The sequence below is a fragment of the Meles meles genome, chromosome 14 (genome assembly GCF_922984935.1).
Source record: "Meles meles chromosome 14, mMelMel3.1 paternal haplotype, whole genome shotgun sequence".
NCBI lineage: Eukaryota > Metazoa > Chordata > Mammalia > Carnivora > Mustelidae > Meles > Meles meles.
Genome location: NC_060079.1, coordinates 8,206,369 through 8,226,282, shown reverse-complemented (window position 1 = coordinate 8,226,282; position 19,914 = coordinate 8,206,369). Strand labels below are relative to the sequence as shown.

Genomic DNA, 19,914 nt, shown 5'->3' with positions numbered 1-19,914 from the left:
TGTAGACTTTTTAGTGTAACTTACTGAAGACAGAACAAGGGGCTGTGAGTCCGTTTGATTGCTGACTGGCTTCCATCAGGAATTTTTGTTACAGCGAATTTTCTCTGTTCTTCCTCAGTCTGTCCCCCTCTGTCATCACGGAGTCCTGCGAATTTAATGACCCAAGGTTATTGTACAACTTTGAAAATGGCCACGTAAGTCTGCTGTTTCACTCAAAGTCAACAGATGTAATGCTACATAGCTTTCAAACATACATGGTTTATTAAAAGGTATAATTTTCTGAGCCAGGGAAGAGTCTTGAATTTTTTTTATGTTAATAGCAGATTTCATACTGATGTGAGGAGGGGTGTGCTATACTTGTTAGTGTGAATGAATCCAAACATTAAAAAAGAACATTTTATTGTGTGGCAATCCATGTAAGAATATCTCTAAGTGTTTCTAAGCTATTTAGTCTATTGTGTGTTACCAATACCTTCACTTACCAGTTATAAGATACTGATCTACTTGATCTGAAATCTTGGTCTTCTCAAAAATGAAAGCGATCTTTTAAAACATAAAGCTGTACATGCCCTTCCTTTGCTTAAAAACCTATAGAGGACTGGCATCCCTCTCCCCCAAGATAAAATCCTAATTCATTACTGTGACTTTCTCTCCAACCTCATTCTGTGCCCTTGTTCACCTTGCTCAAGATGCTGGAGTGACACTTGTCTTGAAATTCACAAACCTATGACTATGTTTTCTGACTCGGGGGCCTTTGAAAGTGCTCTTCCCTTTTCCTAGTATGTATCACAGTCACATGTCGGTGACCACAGCTAACTAACCTTTCCATTTAGGTCTTAAATTAAATATTATCTCCTTGATGTATTCTCTTTCCCCTCGATCACCTCCCTAAAATAGACCCCTCTTCTCTCTGTGACAACCCCCATTTCTTTCCTCCAGCTTTGAGAAAACCCATTTCCCCAGAGAGAATAGAAGCTCCAAGAGAGCCGGGTCCTCTTCTTCACCGAGGTCTCGCTCTGCTTTGGGGGCCGCTCTCCAAAGACGTTTGAGTGCGTGATCTGGGTTGTAGTCAGGGTCTGACTCTGTGTGTCTAAGGTGAAACTACAGTTGGTAGGAATCGCAGACTGTATGTAACTCTCATGTCGCTGGTGCTGGAAGAGACTCACTAGCTCTGTGCCTTTTTTTATAGCCCACGAAAGATTATATAAAGGAATTTCTTACCCTGTTGTGTGTGTGCCACACTGTTGTTCCTGAGAGAGATGGAAATAACATAATCTACCAGGCTTCCTCCCCAGGTAGGTGCTATGTGCTCCCAGAGCCCCCTGCAGGGGATGAGCCCTGAGAAGACGCCATGGGGCCGCCATGCTGCCGCTGATTCCCAGGTGTCTCCTGTGTCGCTCCTTCCCCTGGAAGACTGTCATAAGATGAGGGCTCTCTGAGCTGGGGTTCAATAGAACATTTACTTATACCCAGGAACGTGGAAGGGGGAGGGGGGAGGTTAAGATGCTGCAACATGTCATGAAGATTCCATGAATGGCTTGTAGAAGAAAACCCAAATGAGTACTAAGAAAGAAATGTATCTTTTTTTTTTTTTTTGGTCTCCTGAATAATATTTTATTCATGTTGTAAAAAAGTAAGCAGTTTCTAAAGTACTTCATGTAATTCTAATTGTCGTTTATAGACCCTGAAAATTTCAATTTAATTTTATACAGTGTTTCATATTGATGAGAAAGAACCCACTTATCCGCTGAAGAAGAAAACATTTTTTTCCTTCAAACAGCATATCTCTCTCTCTTTTTAAATTTATTTTCAGCTTAACAGTATTCATTGTTTTTGCACCACACCCAGTGCTCCATGCAATACGTGCCCTCACTATTACCCTCCACCTGGTTCCCCAACCTCCCACTCCCCGCCCCTTCAAAAGAACTCCTCAAACTCAACACACACAAAACAGATAATCATATCAAAAAATGGGCAGAAGATATGAACAGACACTTCTCCAATGAAGACATACAAAAGGCTATCAGACACATGAAAAAATGTTCATCATCACTAGCCATCAGGGAGATTCAAATTAAAACCACATTGAGATATCACCTGACACCAGTTAGAATGGCCAAAATTAGCAAGACAGGAAACAACGTGTGTTGGAAAGGATGTGGAGAAAGGGAAAACCTCTTACACTGTTGGTGGGAATGCAAGTTGGTGCAGCCACTTTGGAGAACAGTGTGGAGATTCCTCAAGAAATTAAAAATAGAGCTTCCCTATGACCCTGCAATTGCACTACTGGGTATTTACCCCAAAGGTACAGATGTAGTGAAAAGAAGAACCATCTGTACTCCAATGTTTATAGCAGTAATGGCCACGGTCGCCAAACTGTGGAAAGAACCGAGATGCCCTTCAACGGACGAATGGATAAGGAAGATGTGGTCTATATACACGATGGAGTATTATGCCTCCATCAAAAAGAATGAATACCCAACTTTTGTAGCAACATGGACGGGACTGGAGGAGATTATGCTGAGTGAAATAAGTCAAGCAGAGAGAGTCAAGTATCATATGGTCTCACTTATTTGTGGAGCATAACAAATAACATGGAGGACATGGGGAGATGGAGAGGAGAAGGGAGTTGAGGGAAATTGGAGAGGGAGATGAACCATGAGAGACTATGGACTCAGAAAGAAATGTATCTTAGCCACACTGAAAGAGACCTGTTTAACCAAATATCCTCTTTTATGAATGCTTTCTGGTACCTAGATAAGTGCATTTGGATAAAAAAAAAAAAAGCCAAGTTAAAAAAAAAGTGGTGGTTTAGTGCTGGAGAACAGAAATCTTTAAAATTAAATTTGGTATGAATGTATTTGCTCAATCTCCATTAATACAGACTTCTTATTGACAGACGAAGCAGCTTTAGTGAAAGGAGTGAAGAACCTTGGCTTTGTTTTTACTGCAAGAACGCCAACCTCTGTCACTATAGAAGTCGTGAGTAGCATCTTATGTACTTGGTCATGCCTTCCATGCTCCTTCCAGAGAGACACAAGTAGAGTAGTTGAGTGGAGGAGCTCTGGAATCACAGTGCCTGGGATTCCCACATGGTCCCACACTTTCCTAGCCAGGTTCTTGGGCATGTTCCTCAACTCCTGTGTTTGCCCCAGTCTTCTCATCATGCATGTCATAGGGTTTTTGCAAGCATTAAATGAGTTAATACATGTAAAGTATTCAGAATGAGTGCTTGGAGCAGAGAGGGTGCTCAATAAAAGTGAGCTATTTAAAGAAGTTAACATCATCAGATCTTCAAGAAATATACTATTTTTTATAGAAAATTAGAATTTTTCAAACTATTTTTTGGTGTGTTCTCTTGTTATGTTGTTTATTCCTTATATGTAATATATGTTTCACATATATTTTTCTTGTGTTGTCTTGGTGACCTCTCACCGCAAGCCTTTGATATGATGGGGAAGAATTGAAGCAATGTGAACTTGGTGCCCAACACACTAATTTTTTTTTCTAGTGATAATGCAGTGGTTAGGGATGTCTACTAGACATTCAGTCCTAGCAGAATGGACTGACTGATTGATCTTTGTAGTACATGCCACATGGACAACTCTAAAATTATTTGAAGTTCTGAATTGCTTTATTGGTGAATTGATCATGGCTACAGGAAGTCAAGAGCCTGTAACTGGAAAAATTTGGAAAATAATGCAGGTTTTATTGATACAGAATTTTATAGCATGCTTTCTCTTTCCCTGTTGACCTCTTCAAATTATCTAAGGATTTAGGATTTTTTTGATCTGTGCAGTTTTATGAAAAGACTTGTTTTTCCATTTCTGTTGATTGTCTTGCTTATCCCATATAGCCTTGCAACATGGGAGTCTTCATAAAATGTTTCTAGTAGTGCTGACTTTTTATCGAAAAGAGATGTTTTAGTCTTAAATCTGCGCTATGAGAAGCATTTTTGCAGTTCTCCCTTTGCAAACAATATTCTTGCCAGAAGAGGGCACCATCATTTCATCAGGTTTGCAAGGAAATTTGTATTCTGAAAAAGATGTGTAGTGTTAGGGGAGGTAAAACTTGTTTCTGATTGGAAGAATGAGCTCTTTTGCAGGATGAGGACTTTTTATTCCCCACCTCGGGTAAGAAGTCGTTGTCTTATCTTCCTATAGATGGGAGAAAACTTCACCTTTGAAATTCTTAACATCCTGGAGTTTTCTAGGTAAGATACCTTTTCATTCTGTTCATGTATTTCTCAGAGCTCCTTCTGTGATTCCTCAGTTGAGATCTGGTAATGCAAATGAAAACTTTAATATAGAATCACAAAATTCTAGTTACTTCCATCCACTCTTTAATCTAAGCCTGGTGCTCACTTCTTCGGCCATCATTAGGCCAAATCCCTTTTTGTAGCTGAGAGGAGGTCCCACATCTTTCCCTCCCAGCCCTTGTCAGAGTCAGAGTTGAGGTTTAAGTCTGGGTTGCTATTTAGTGACTGTTTGCCAACTGGACTCTCAGTTCCAGGAGGTCAGGAGTCAACTTCTGTGGAAGTAAGTGCTCAATAAATATTTGATGAATCGATGAATATTGGACATTATTTTTCCAAATAAACCCAAAAATATTTCTTTAAAAAGAGATAGTGAATTAATTCCTCTCCCCCACCTCCCTGCAAAGGAAACAGTGTGTGTCCAAATCCTTCTCTCCCTGTGGACTTCAGAGGGCCTCCTGTTCTAGCCGCTGTGCCTGGTCCCCAAAACCTAGCGTGGGGATATTGGCGATGATTTTATTTTCATTGCCCTGTTTCTAAGGCTCGCAAAGTCTCATCGCTTACACCACCTGAGCATTTCTAATGTAGAATCTGAAAAATTAGAAAAGGAAATGCTAGAAAATTAGAAAAGGAATAATTCGTTCTTTTCAAAGCCAGATGATTTTTTTAAAGATTTATTTATTCATTAGACAGAGAAATCGCAAGTAGGGAGAGAGGCAGGCAGAGAGAGATGGGGAGGCAGGCTCCCTGCTGAGCAGAGAGCCCAACGTGGGGCTTGATCCCAGGACCCTGAGATCATGACCTGAGCTGAAGGCAGAGGCTTGACCCACTGAGCCACCTAGGTGCCCCAAAACCAGATGATTTTTTAAATCATATTTTTTTAAAGCCTTGTTGGCCAATGACGTCTTAAAAAAATAAATAAATATAAGAAGATTTGACCCTCAGTAAAGTTGTTGTCAACTTGTCTCTCTAGGAAAGCTTTGTCTAAAATATTTTTTAAAATTATTTTTATTAAGATATAATGTATTATTTGCCCCAGGGGTACAGGTCTGTAAATCATCAGGCTTACACACTTCACAGCACTCACCATAGCACACATCCTCCCCAATGTCCATCACCCAGCGACCCTATCCCTAGCCTCCAACCCCCAGCAGCCCTCAGTTTGTTTTGTGAGATTTAGAATGTCTTATGGTTTGTCTCCCTCCCAATCCTGTCTTGTTAGAAAAAAAAAATTTTTTTTTTAATGAGAAAATGTATCTCCATGTTCATTTTAACTTTCCCTGCTACTGGAGCACCCATTTCCTGTTCTTAGAATATGAGCTCCAGCTACGTGACACTTAAATGACTCAACTGGCTTTAGTAGTGTTCTAATAGCAAAGTAGTTAAAGCAATTGCTAGTCCCCTTCCCTTTTGACAAGTGCTTTCTAGCTCAGGTACAGGACTACTCACTGGGATCCTCTTTGGATTGTACAAAACAGACGCTTGTGGGATATGATGACTATCCAAGAAGGTGACAGTTTGTTTGGGTCTCTTAAAAAGTGGATATAGGCCATGGAGAGGCATCCAAGGGTTATGATAGGGGAAGGACAAGATAAGGAAGAAGAAAAAAAAAAACCCAAAAACCTATTTTGGCCAGTTTACTTTGGCAATGTGTGGGCTAAGGTGAAGAGGGGAGATCTTGAAGGCTATTTGGGCTGCTAAATCAGGAATAAAAGCAACGAGTTTAAGTTCTGCCTACCATCCTAAAAAACAAGAGCAAAACAACAACAACAAAAAATCTAAAGGATGTTGAGACAGAACTATGCATAAAAATAACTATACATAAAAATAATAAACCAGCAGTTTAACATCTCTGTGCAGCAGCATTGCGGACAGGAAGGTCTAATTTACAGAGATGTGGTGAGGACTGAAAAATACATGACCCCAGGGCTGCTTTCCTCTTTCCTCATCAGTTCTTAGGAGATTACGTTATATAAATGCTACATGTATATGTAATTTACGTCTTCTGTGTGTACTACATGATAAGTGTATGTTATGTATGTATTATGTAACATGAATACAGTAATATTATCTTAAACATTATATCAGTATGTAATATATACTATATATAATATGTAAGTCACATATATTATATATCTATGCCAATAAATTTCAATGGAAGAAAAGGAGAGTGAGAAATAGTAGTAGTAGAGGGTGAACACTTGTATTAGAATCTCAGTTTAAAGGGTGCCTGGGTGGCTCAGTCGGTTAAGAGGTTAAGCGTCTGCCTTCAGCTCAGATCTTGGTCCTGGGATGGAGCCCTGCAGCGGGCTCCCTGCTCTGTGGGGAGCCTGCTACTCCCCCGATCATTCTCTCTCTCTCTCTCTCTCTGTCAAATAAATAAATAAATAAATAAAATCTTTTTAAAAAGAATCCCAGTTTTAGAAGGTAAGTAAAGAAAACGGAAAAGGAGACTAGCCAGAAACACATTGGCCTTTTCACTAATGGTCAGCTGAGGACTTTGAGATTCTTGTAACTTTGATTCTGTGTGTGTGTGTGTGTGTGTGTGTGTTGGCACCATGTACTGAGAAGCACAGAAGCTAATAATACATTTCATACTGTTTTAGTAATAGAAAAAGGATGTCTGTCATTGTCCGAACTCCTACAGGAAATCTCCGTCTCTACTGCAAAGGGGCTGTAAGTACTGGGATTCACTACTCATATTAACTCCTCCCCTCCGTTTCAACAACTTGTAGAAGCCTTTTGCAACTTCACAATATTTCAAAAATGTTGTCACTGTGTGTCTGCTCTTGCCCCTCATGGTTGACAGAATTATCCAAGACTGAAACAGAGTTGCCCCAAAGTTTCCCCATTGAAATTTAAGCCCATTGAAATTTATGGTGGTTCACACCAGAGTGTTTATTAAACTTTAATGTCAGTGAAAGATTTGTTGTCACTCGGTCATTCCGTGGAGAACTCGTGGTTAGACTGTTGAGGCTAAGTGTTCACAGCAGGATTTCTGGTTCCAGGTTCCAGACTAAAGGGCTTGGGTTTGGTGAATCTCGGGAAATGGTTTTACTTCTGTAAAAACTTTTCTTAAGCACTTGCATATTTATTCACAGCCATAGGCACTTAAAAGAAAAACAGCTTTATTTGGGTAAAAGTGACATAAAATAAACTGCACATACTTTAAAGGTGCATTTTGATAAGTTTTGCTACCAATCTGCTTTTTGTCACTGCAGATTCATTTGCATTTACTAATTTTATATGAAGTCCGATAGGATATATGGCTTTTTGCCTGGCTTTGTTTCCTCATAAGTATTTTAAAATTCATTTATGTTGTAGCTCACATTAATAGTTCATTTCTTCAGTTTGCCGAGTGGTATCGCATTGAAAGGATGTATCAATTTGTTCATTGATCACCTGCTAATGGACATCTTGTTTATAGTTTCGTCTACTAGAAACAGTGCTCCTATAAACATTTGTATACAAGTTCTTGTATGGACATATAGTTCATTTCCTTTTGGTAGCTATTGAGCAATAAAATGGCTAGGTCAATGTTAGGTGTATTTTAAATTTTTAAGAAACCACTAAACTATGGGCACATTCCTCCCAGCAATTGTCACCAACACTTGGCATGGTTAGTCTCTTTAATTTTAGCCATTCTCATATGTGTGTAGCTCATTGAGATTTTAGTTTATGTTTCCATGCCATGACTGATGACAGTGCTTTTCCTGTGCTTATTTGCCATCTGTGTTGTGGGTTCCCAAGACTACCCATAGGTTTTTAATGGATCTCTGAAAGGATTCATGATTATATGCGTGGCTAAGATGTATTATAGTGATGTAGCAAAGATACACAACCACATTATAAGGGAAAAAGACACAGGCAGAGTCTGGAGGAACCCATGTGCAGGCTTCCCATGGGCATCACACAGGGAAAGTTTATATCAGTTCAGAGAATTGAAACCCAGCCAAGTCCCTTAGACCAGCCAAGAGCCAACCTTGTAAGTGGGTCTTTCTAAGAATAGCATTCTCTGACCTGTTAATGGTAACTATTTTCTGCACACCATTCACTTATTTACTTTGGTGAAATATCTTTTTAAATATTTGACCCTGTTTTTATAACTGTGTTTCTTTGTATTGAGTTTTGAGATTTCTTCGTTAACTTTTGGAATTAAGTCCCTTATCAGATACATGATCTACAAATATCTGTGGCTGTTTTTCATTCTCCTAACAGTGTCTCTGAAGAACAGAAATTTGTAATTTTGATGAAGTCCAATTTAACAGTTTGTTCCTTTATGGGTCATGTTTTAGTGTCCTAACTAACAAATCTTTGCCTTAATTCAAGGTCACAAAGATTTCCTCCTCTTTTCTCCTCCTTTTATAGTTTTAGGTTTTACATTTACTTCTGGAATCCGTCTTGAGTGATTTTGGGAGATGGTATGAGACATGAGTAGGAGTCATTTTTTCCAGCACCGTTTATTAAACTGTTTATTCATTCTGCACTGAATTGCACTTTTGTCAAAAATGAACTGTTCAGGGGCGCCTGGGTGGCTCAGTGGATTAAGCTGCTGCCTTCGGCTCAGGTCATGATCTCAGGGTCCTGGGATCGAGCCCCGCATCAGGCTCTCTGCTCCGCAGAGAGCCTGCTTCCTCCTCTCTCTGCCGGCCTCTCTGCCTACTTGTGATCTCTCTCTCTGTCTCTCTCAAATAAATAAAATCTTAAAAAAAAAAAAAAAATGAACTGTTCATATGTATGTGAGCCTATTTCTGGGCTTTCTGTTTTGTCTCATTGTTCTGTTGGTTATCTTTACATCAATACCATGGTGTCTTCATTATATCACTTTATAATAAGTCTTAAAATTGGATGATTATTTCTCCAACTGTGTTCTTTTTCAAAATTGTTTTGAATATTCTGGAACCTTTGCATTTCTATGTGAATTTTATCCTTTTTTTTTGTAGATTTTTTTTTATCCTATTAAGGAAATTTCCCCCCAATCCTAATTTGCTGAGATTTAAAAAAATCAGTAATGGATGTTAAATTTTGTCAAATAGTTTTCTCACCTTGATTGAGATACTAATATGATTTTTTTCTTTTGTGCCTGTTAATATGGTAAATTATATTGAATTGATTTTTCAATGTTAAACCTTTCTTGTACTCCTGAGATAAGCCTTATTTGATCATGATAAATTATCCTTTTTTTGTATAGTTGAATTCACTTTCTTAAAGTTTTATTTAGGATTTTTGGATTTTTGAAAACAGATAGTGATCTTTAATTTCTTTTCTTAAAATGTCTTTGATTTTTAATGTTGACCTTATAAAATTAATGGGGAAGACTCTTTCCTTTTCACTTTTCTGGAAAAGTACATATGGAATTGATATCTGATAGCATAGATCTCTTGGCGATGAGTTTTTTCAGACTGTTTATGTCCGAAAATATTTTTATTTCATCTTTATTTTCTCTCACGTTCATTTTGAAATAAATTTTTGCAGAATATAGGATTCTAGATTGACAGTGTTTTTCTTTCTGTTTTTAAAGCTTGTGCTTCACTGGCTTATCACTTGCATTGTCTGAGTGAGAAATCTGTTACCTCTGTTCCTCTGTACGTAATGTATCCTTTTTGGAATTGTGCCTTCTCTGAGGCTGCTCAAGTTCCTTCACATCTCTTAGATATAACAATAAAATTATAGTGCAGTATTTAGAATTTGGATTGTCAGGCTTAGGTAAGATGCTGGTCACAAGAGCTTTTTTTTTTTTTTTTTTTGGATAGGATACAGTGATTTATGAGAGACTTTCAGAAGATTCTCACTTTATGAAGGAGACATTAACCCATCTAGAATATTTTGCCAAAGAAGGTAAGTGAAAATTATTTAGAATCTTGTTTCCTTTTGAAATGTTATTCTTAAATATTAAAATTGTAACCCAAACGCATGTCACTGATGCTCAGCCCATAAGTGGGGGGGGGGGGAGCTCATTCCTCTATGGGACTTTGTAATGCCTTCTGTTTGCTTAAAAGTTCTTCAAACACACCCTGCTGAGATATTATTTTTCCTTTCTTCCTCTGTCCACCAGCAAACATTGAAAAGTATGTTTTTACTGTACAGTTCTTCCATTATCCAAAAGCCTTGTTTTCAAAGCCATCTATTATCTGTTTCTATTTGTGTTAGCAAGAACTTGGCCCCTGATGGAAAAAGAGAGGTTTTTCCAGTATGTGTTGTATATTTCAAAGTTAATTACTTTGTGCATATAATTCAGAAACCTGACATAGTTGATGTTTTCCTGCCTGCCATTCTCTTCTTATTCTTGTGGTTTTGACTTGTCACCCGTCTCAATAAATAAAATTCCACGAGTGAGTTTTGAGTAAGAACAACATTCACTAAAAGGTTTAGAGAAGTTTTGAAAAAGCGAGGTGTCATGCCATGTAAACGTTAGGCTAATCATACCTGGAAACAGTATCCCACTTTGTCTCTAGCTGAGAAGACGCTGCTTCCTACGGACACGTGCATCTTGCCCAGAAGTGTGGATATTTTGCAAGGTTGCCCTTGGGGCCCTTTGCTGCTGTCTTAAAATAATGTGAGCTGTAGGCAGGTTACAACCGGTAGAAACATATAGGAACTGTATTGTAATGGAGCTCAAAACAGAATAACAATTTCTATAGTTTATCTGTAGGGCATTAATTTCCAGGGGATCCTCAACTATTTGAAGGTTTTGCAGCAGTTAGCCTAAAATATTAGGGTTCAATATAATTTCTAAAATATTTTCTTTGCAAAATGGAACTTAAATTTTCTGTTCTTTTAATGATTATTTGGCTTACTTTGAAATTGGAAGAACTAAAACCTCATTGCTTCTTTCTTTCCTTCAAAATTTGTTTCTATTTGTGGTAGCAAGAACTAACAAATGGTTATTGAGTATTTATTGAGTGCCATGCACTGCTCTAAGCTTCCAGAACAGAAGTGAACAAAACATAGACCGCTCATACCGTGCAGGAATTAGCCAATGATAGATAATGTCGGGAGGTGATAAGTGCTATGGAGAAAAATTACACAGGAGAAGGGGAACAGAGCATGATGGGTTTAGGCAGAAACTGAAGGAAGAGAAGGAGAATACCAGGGAAAAGTATTGCGGGTCAAGAGCAGAGCAAGTTCAAGTGTCCGGAAGTAAGAGGATCAGCAGGGACAGGCCCGTAAGCAAGGAGGAAAGGGGGGAATAAGATCAGCAAGGTAGCCGGGGACAGGTCAGGTAAGGCTGTGGGAAGGACTTCCCATTCCCAGGACCTCTACAACACTTGGATTTTGTTTTCGAATTCTGTACTCCTCCCTGATCGCTGGTGTCTTGATTGGTTTACATTCTATTCTTTGTTACAGGGCTGAGAACTCTCTGTGTTGCTTATGCAGATTTATCTGAGGAAGAGTATCAGCAGTGGTTGACGCAGTATAAAAAAGCGAGTACAGTTATCCAAGACAGAATGCAGAGTTTGGAAAAATGTTATGAAAATATCGAAAAGGTAACATACCTGATACGTACCGGATACATACTCTACAGGCCAAATTAAATATGTGAAAACACAGACTTATCAGTGTTTTCATAACCTGATGTAATTTTAGAAACTTAGTTAAAATGGGGCACCTGGGTGGCTTGGTCAGTTAAGCATCTGCCTTCGGCTCAGGTCATGATCCCAGGGACATGGGAACAAGCTCCATGTCAGCCTCCCTGCTCAGTGGGGAGTCTGCTTCTCCCTCTCCCCCTGCTTGTTCTTGCTCTCTCTCGCTCTCTCACTTTCTTGGTCTCTCTCTAATAAATAAAATCTTAACAAATAATCTTTTTTAAAAGAGATTTTATTTATTTATTGACAGAGAGATCACAAGTAGGCAGAGAGAGGTGGGGAAGCAGGCTCCCTGCTGAGCAGAGAGCCCCATGTGGGACTCGATCCCAGGACCCTGAGATCATGACCTGAACTGAAGGCAGAGGCTTAACCCACTGAGCCAACTGGGCGCCCCAACAAATAATCTTTTTGTTGTTGTTGTTTTGTTTATTTATTTGACAGACTGAGATCACAAGTAGGCAGAAAGGCAGGCAGAGAGAGAGAGGAGGAAGCAGGCTCCCTGCCAGACAAAGAGCCCAATGCAGGACTCGACCCCAGGACCCCAAGATCATGACCTGAGCCAAAGGCAGAGGCCTAACCCACTGAGCCACCCAGGCGCCCCTCAACAAATAATCTTAAATTCTTTTTTTTTAACCTCAGAAGTAAAAGCTGTCTTATACTGAACATTCATAAACTATAGCTTTTAAAATATTCAAAATATTTCTTTCATTTCTGAATCCTGATCACTTCAATTTTGTTACCCCTTTTTATAACTTTTCCCATCTAAAAGAAATACATGTTTATCATAGAAAATAAGCCAGAATAGTTAATAATAATAATAATCTGTAATGTTGGGCTAATGACTAAATTCTGGTGTATAACCCTCCAACTCTTTCTTCATATATGTGTATTGTATATGTAGTATTCCGTGGTAGGTTTTAAAATACATACATAAACTTTTCCCATAAAAATTTAAAGTAAAAATCTTCCCCCACCTAAAATATCTGTCAAATTTTCTCCATAAAAATACTGCTCCAATCATGAAAATTTTCACTCTACAGTAAACTGGGAATATTTTCCATATCGCTGAATATTTTTCTGTTATTAAATTAGTCATTGTATTTCATTACTTTTATTGTGTTGTTCTCTGGTAGTTACTGTCCTGAGAGATCTCGTGCACTCTGGACTGTTGAGTGTCACTGGAGGATCGTTGTGAATTTGCTTGTTGTGGCTTCAGGGATTCTGTGGCTCCTCGGCCAATTCTTATCTTCGTTTCTTGGTGGGGGGGGGGGGTTCTTTTGTCATTTGCTTCCATGAACTTTGCATTTCATTTCTACAGGAGCATGGCCAGAACAGATTTGGACTATTTTCTTTTCTCTTTTCTTTTCTTCCCCTTTCCTTTCCTTTCCTTTCCTTTTTCTTTTCTTTCTTTTTTTTTTTTTTTAAGTTTTTATTTATTTGAGCAAGAGAGGGAGCATGAAGTGGGACAGAGGGAGAACCGAAGGCAGACGCTTAACTGACTCAGCCACCTAGGCACCCCAATAGACTAGGGGGTTTTCTTTACATCATTGGGTCCATCTTTTTTTGTTGTTTTTTTTTTTTAAAGTCATTTGTTGAGAAATTAGGACTCTAACCCAGCTTCATGCCAAGTGCAGGAACATGCTGCAGTCGCCCTCATGGGTGATCAGTCAGCATCTGTTGACAGAACGCAGCGAAGGGACTAACTGATTTATGTAACCCTCCTCTTCCTCATGTTCCCAGCAGGCTGTTTGCTGCTCCCACACTGGGAAGAAGTCTGGGCAATTAAAATTGGCCTCTGGGGAAGCCTGGGTGGCTCCATGGGTTTAGCTTCTGACTCTTGGTTTTGGCTCAGGTCGAGATATCAGGACCTCGAGATCGAGCCCCTCATCAGTCTCCATGCTCAGCACTGAGCCTGCTTGTGCCCTCTCCCTCTCCAACCCCACCGCCTTCCTGCTGCATGCCCTCTGTCTCTGAAAAATAAAATCTTAAAAAAAAAAAAAAAAAGGAAAAAGAAGGAAAGGAAAATTGGCCCCTGGAACTTAAAAGATTGTACCGTTCTTTTTCAATCAAATGAATATATCTTACATTTTAGTGTTTGGAAGTCATAGGCGAAAAGGAAGTCAAAGACTAAGTGTGCCTTTGCCAGGTTATGTGAGGTGGGTGACAAGGTCAGGGAGTGGCATGGCCTTAAGCTGACTGGTTCATTCATGGGCTGAATGTTATTCTCCAGCATGTACACAGGGCCTGGCCCATAGTTGGTGTTAGCAAGAATTAGTTGGATAGATAAATGAAATATTGAGACTGAATATTTTGAGCTCCTCTGCTTTCCAAGGAAGGTGGATAACTGTGTATAACTGGCAGGGCTTGATGCTGATTGCTTGGTATTCTTTTCCTTAAACTTCAAAGGGCAGTAATAAATGGTAGAAGGGCAATCATGGGCCAATGTTTTCTATCTGGTCTTTGACCTAGATGAGTGTCATATTACATTTTAAAGATTGTGTACTCAGAGCGAGTAATGAGCAGTGTACTGTGCTTGAAAGGTCCGAATGGAAATCTAATCAGTTTTAGACACTTGATGAAAGTACTATTGTACTATTTAACAAAACACTGAATCTTCTCTCCGTGACTGTGAGGCTTAAAATTACAGGCATCAAAAAATACTCAGTGTCTGTGTTTAGTGTGACTAGGATATCTCATCAGCCTGAGTCACTTGTGCAAATGACAGGCTCTGTGATGCCAAAATCACATCGAAAATTGTCAAATATATCATTCGTGTTTTACGACTGTCCCTTCCCTTTCTCCCACAGGACGTTTTCCATTTCACCCAGGAGTAATGAGCTCCTGGGTATTGAATCATGTGGGTCAAACTTGTGGGGGGTTGGGGACTAGACCTTGCTATTCATTACATCTCTGTCGGGGAGACCAGTTTGGGGAACTAGGTACCCCACTCAAGGGTACTTTATGAGAAATGGACACATTATGGGGGCAAATGATACATGAGAAGATTGTTAAGTATACATAAGTTTTGATTAGAGGGAATTGTATTTTATTTTTTCAGTGTGCCAAGATTCATTGTTTATGCACCACACCCAGTGCTCCATGCAATCCATGCCCTCCTTAATACCCAAGCTCACCCAATCTCCCATCCTCCTTCTCCCCAAACCCTCAGTTTGTTTCCCAGAGTCCACAGTCTTTCATGGTTTGTCACCCCTCTGATTTACCCCAATTCACATTTCCTTGCTTCTCCTGATGTCCTCTATGTTATATCTTATGCTCCACAAGTAAGTGAAACCATATGATAATTGACTCTCTCTGCTTGGCTTATTTCGCTCAGCATAATCTCTTCCCGTCCCGTCCATGTTGTTACAAAAGTTGGGTATTCATCCTTTCTGATGGAGGCATAATACTCCATTGTGTATATGGACCACATCTTCCTTATCCATTCGTCCGTTGAAGGGCATCTTGGTTCTTTCCACAGTTTGGCCACTGTGGCCATTGCTGCTATAAACATTGGGGTACAGATGGCTCTTCTTTTCACTACATCTGTATCTTTGGGGTAAATACCCAGCAGTGCAATTGCAGGGTCATAGGGAAGCTCTATTTTTAATTTCTTGAGGAATCCCCACACTGTTCTCCAAAGTGGCTGCACCAATTTGCATTCCCACCAACAGTGTAAGAGGTTCCCCTTTCTCCACATCCTCTCCAACACACGTTGTTTCCTGTCTTGTTAATTTTGGCCATTCTAACTGGTGTCAGGTGGTATCTCAATGTGGTTTTGATTTGAATTTCCCTGATGGCTAATGATGATGAACATTTTTTCATGTGTCTGTTAGCCATTTGTATGTCTTCTTTATCTTTCAAGCTGTAATGGTCTAAAAGAATTTCGGTTCTTCACTTTTTTCTTTTTTCTCTTTCTTAAATCTGTGTCATCAATTCTAGTTTTCTAGGCTTGGAACAACTGTGTGCCACCTAGGAAAATTTGTCTTCCCAGTTGTCCTTTGATTGTCATTTTCTTACTTTGTTTTAGACACCAGAGCATCTAATCTTCTGCCTTGTGACTTGTGTTAATTTCCACAGTTCTGGCTGTTGTTGTATTAGTTACAGCTATATGGCTATTCTCTGCAGATTTTTAGGTAAGTATTGGAATCTGACTCCAAGGACGTGTCAGGGCCAACTACTTCTGTGAAATTGATTCTTCTAGATAATTCCATGTGTGTTGTTAAGATCCTACTTGTTTTCAGTTATAGGAGTTATTTTCTGATCTTCTTCCTAGCCCTTGAGGCCAGTAGCACTTCTTCTCCTCTTGAATATTTTTCCTTCGGACACTCGTAAGATTTAAATTTCTCTCCTGTTGGGTACAAGTAAGAAATACGATGTCTACATTTGTTTCAATAGTCATTAACTACATCTTAGCTCAGAGAGTAACTGCAAAAGTAATTAGCTTTCATGTTGCCAGGGTCACTCTATTGGTAAAATATAAATTTGACATATTGGCTGATTCAATTAGACATTGAAGCATTCTTTTTTTTTCTTAATACGACAGCTTTATTGAGATATAATTCATATACCACACAATTCCCCCATTTAAAGTATGTAATCTACAGGTTTTAGTATATTCAGAGTTGTGAGACCGTCACCACAATGAACACAGAATATTTTCAACCTACCCCTCCCTCAAACCCCATATCCATTAGTATTCACTCTTTGTTACCCTCCTATTCTCTCCTCCAGCCCTATGCAGCCACCAGTTTACTTTTCATCTCCATAGATTCACATCCTCTGGATATTTCATGTAAATAGAATCATAAATTATGTGGTCTTCAGTGACTTGCTTCTTTCACTTAGCTTAACGTTTTTGGGATTCATCCATATTGTAACATATACCAGTATTTCATTACCTTTCAAGGCCAGCTCATATTCCATTGTGTAGATACCTGATTGTCCATCCATTCTTCTTCTTTTTTTAAAAAAATATTTTATTTATTTATTTGACAGAGAGAGGTCACAGTAGGCAGAGAGGCAGGCAGAGAGAGAGGGAGAAACAGGCTTCCCCACTGAGCAGAGAGCCCGATGCGGGGCTCGATCCCAGGACCCTGAGATCATGACCTGAGTTGAAGGCAGAGGCTTAACCCACTGAGCCACCCAGGCACCCCATCCATTCTTCTTTTGAAGGACATTTGGGTTGTTTCCATTTGGCTAGTGTGAATAATGCTTTCATAAATACTCATACAAGTTTTCATGTGAACACATTCTTTAATTAATTAATTAATTCAGTAATCAATTAAATTATTTATCAAATCATTGTTTTATTTTTATTTATTGATTCAATTAATTAATTAATTAATTTTATTTTATGGATGTACCTGGGAGTGAAATTGCTGGGTCATATGGCAACTGTATGTGACCATTTGAGAAGCTGTCAGACTAGTTTTCCTAAGTGGCTGTACCATTCCACATTCCTACCACCAGTGTATGAGAGTTCCAATTTTTTCACATCCTTGCCAACACTTGTTACCATCTGTACCTTGTTATAACCATCCTAGTAGGTATGAAGCATTGAGTCACAATCACATTGTGATTTTAATTTGCATTTCTTTAATGATTAATGATGTTGAACATCTTTTCATGTTTTTTTGATTATTTGTATATCTTCTTTTGGAGAAGTGTCTATTCAAATCCTTTGTCTATTTTTCAATTAATATATTATTTTTTTTAGAGCTTGAGAGTAGTTTTAGGTTTTCAGGAATAAAATGAGCCAAAAAAGTGTGGATAGTTCACAGAAAGAGAGATAGTTCTCTCTTTCCCTTGGACAGTTTCTTCTGTGATTAACATTTTGCATTAGTGTGGTACGTCTGTTACAAGTGATGAACCAATACTGATACATTATTAACCAAACCCCATGGCTTGCATTAAGGTTTGCTCTTGTTGTATAGTTCATGGGTCTTGACAAATGCTTGTCACTATCCACTGCTGCAGTATCATGTAGAATAGTTTCACTGTCCCCAAAATCTCCTGTACTCACCTATTCTTTCCTCTTCTGAGCCCCTGGAAACCACTGATCTTTTTTTTACTCTCTCTATAGTTTTGCCTTTTCTAGCATGTCATATAGCTGCAATCATGTTTGTAGCCTTTTCAGATTGCCTGCTTTCACTTAGGAATATGCATTTAAATTCCTTCATGTTTTTTAATAAATTGATGTCTCATTTTTTTAAAAGTTTTAATTAAATAATTAATTAATTAATTTGAGAGAGAGAGAGCAGAGCGAGTGAGAGAGATCACAAGTGGGGAGAGAGGGGCAGAGGGAGAGAAAGAAGTGGACTCCTTGATGAGCAAGAAGCCCAACACGGTGCTTGATCCCAGGACCCCGAGATCATGATCTGAACCAAAGGCAGATACTTAACCAACTGAGCCATCCAGGCACCCTGATGGCTCATTTCTTTTTAAGTATTTTAAAAATACTATTCTATTGTCTGGATGTACCACAGTTTATCCATTCACCTATTGAAAAGCATCTTGGTTGCTTCTAAGTTCTGGAAATTATGAACAAAGCTGCTATAAATATTCAAGTCTATATTTTTTTGTGGATATGTCTTCAGCTTATTAGGGTAAATACCAAGAAGCATGACTGCCCAATCATGTGGTAAGACAATGTTTAGCTTTATAATAAACTGCCACACTCTCTTCCAAAATGGCTGTACATTCCTCCAAGCAATGAATAAGAGTTCTTGTTCTGCCATATCCTTGCCAGCATTTGGTGCTGTCAGTGTTTTGGATTTTGGGCATTCTAATAGGCATGTAGGGGTATCTCACGGTTGTTTTCGTGTGCATTTTTCTGATGATGTATGATGTTTTCATATGACTAGTGAGACCTGTATATCTTCTTTGGTGAGGTGTCCACTTAGACCTTTGTCCATTTTTTTTAATATTTTATTTATTTGACAGAGAGAAATCACAACTAGGCAGAGAGGCAGGCAGAGAGGCAGGCATAGAGAGAGGAGGAAGCAGGCTCCCCGCAGAGCAGAGAGCCCGATGTGGGGCTCGATCCCAGGACCCTTGGATCATGACCCGAGCCGAAGGCAGAGGCTTTAACCCACTGAGCCACCCAGGTGCCCCCTTTGTCCATTTTTTAATCAGCTTATTTATTTTCTTACTGTTAGGTTTTAAGTGTTCCTTGCATATTTGGTTACAAGTCCTTTATCAGATAGGTGTATTGAAAATATTTTCTCCTTGTTTGTAGCTTGTCTTCTTATTAACAGTATTTTTCACAGAACATGTTTTTAATTTAATTAAGTCTAAATATCATTTTTTTTTGTGGATCATGCTTTGGTAGCTAAAAAATAATCAACAAACTCAAGGTTACCTAGATTTTCTCTTTTGTCTTCTGGTTGTTTTATAGTTTTGCATTTTACATTTAGGTCTATGATCCATTTTGACTTAATTTTTATGAAAAGTGTAAAGTCAGTGTCTGCATTCATTTTATTTTTTAAATATGCATGTCCAGTTGTTCCAACACTATTTGTTGAAAAAGACTGACTTTTCTCTGTTGAATTGCCTTTAGTCCTTTGTCAAAGATTGTTTGACTGTATTCGTGTGAGTCTTATTTCTGAGTTTTCTATTTTGTTCTAATGACCTATTTGTCTATATAACTTTCATCAATACTATACTATCTTGATTACTGTAGCTTTATAGTAACTCTTGAAGTTGGGTAATGTCAGTCCACTGCTTTTGTTCTTCTTCAGTTTTGTCTTGGTTAATCTGAGCCTTTTGCCTTTCAATAAAAACTTTAGAGTCAGTTTGTTGATATCCACAAAATAACTTTCTGTGATTGTTAAGACTGACATCCTAGCAATACTGAGTCTTCCTATCCATGAACATGATATATCGTCCCATTCATTTAGGTCTTCTCTGATTTCTTTCATCAGAGTTTTGTAGTTTTCTGCATATATATCTTATGAATATTTTGTTAGATTTATACATATATACCTCTTTTGATGTTAAAGTAAATGGCATTGTTTTTAATTTTAAGTTCCAATTGTTCATCGACTTTTTGTATATTAACCACATATCCTATAA

General features: G+C 38.6%; 1 protein-coding gene across 1 annotated transcript in view; it reads left to right on the top strand.

The window, feature by feature from the left end:
• The window catches only part of LOC123925269 (phospholipid-transporting ATPase IB-like), a 207,669-nt gene that overhangs the window by 59,855 nt on the left and 127,900 nt on the right, over positions 1-19,914 (top strand). The window contains exons 16-22 of the mRNA XM_045978516.1: positions 94-194; positions 1,190-1,295; positions 2,900-2,982; positions 4,164-4,213; positions 6,862-6,931; positions 10,009-10,093; positions 11,603-11,742. Of these exons, the coding sequence (XP_045834472.1) occupies positions 94-194; positions 1,190-1,295; positions 2,900-2,982; positions 4,164-4,213; positions 6,862-6,931; positions 10,009-10,093; positions 11,603-11,742 (635 nt within the window). The remainder of the gene's footprint in view (positions 1-93; positions 195-1,189; positions 1,296-2,899; positions 2,983-4,163; positions 4,214-6,861; positions 6,932-10,008; positions 10,094-11,602; positions 11,743-19,914) is intronic.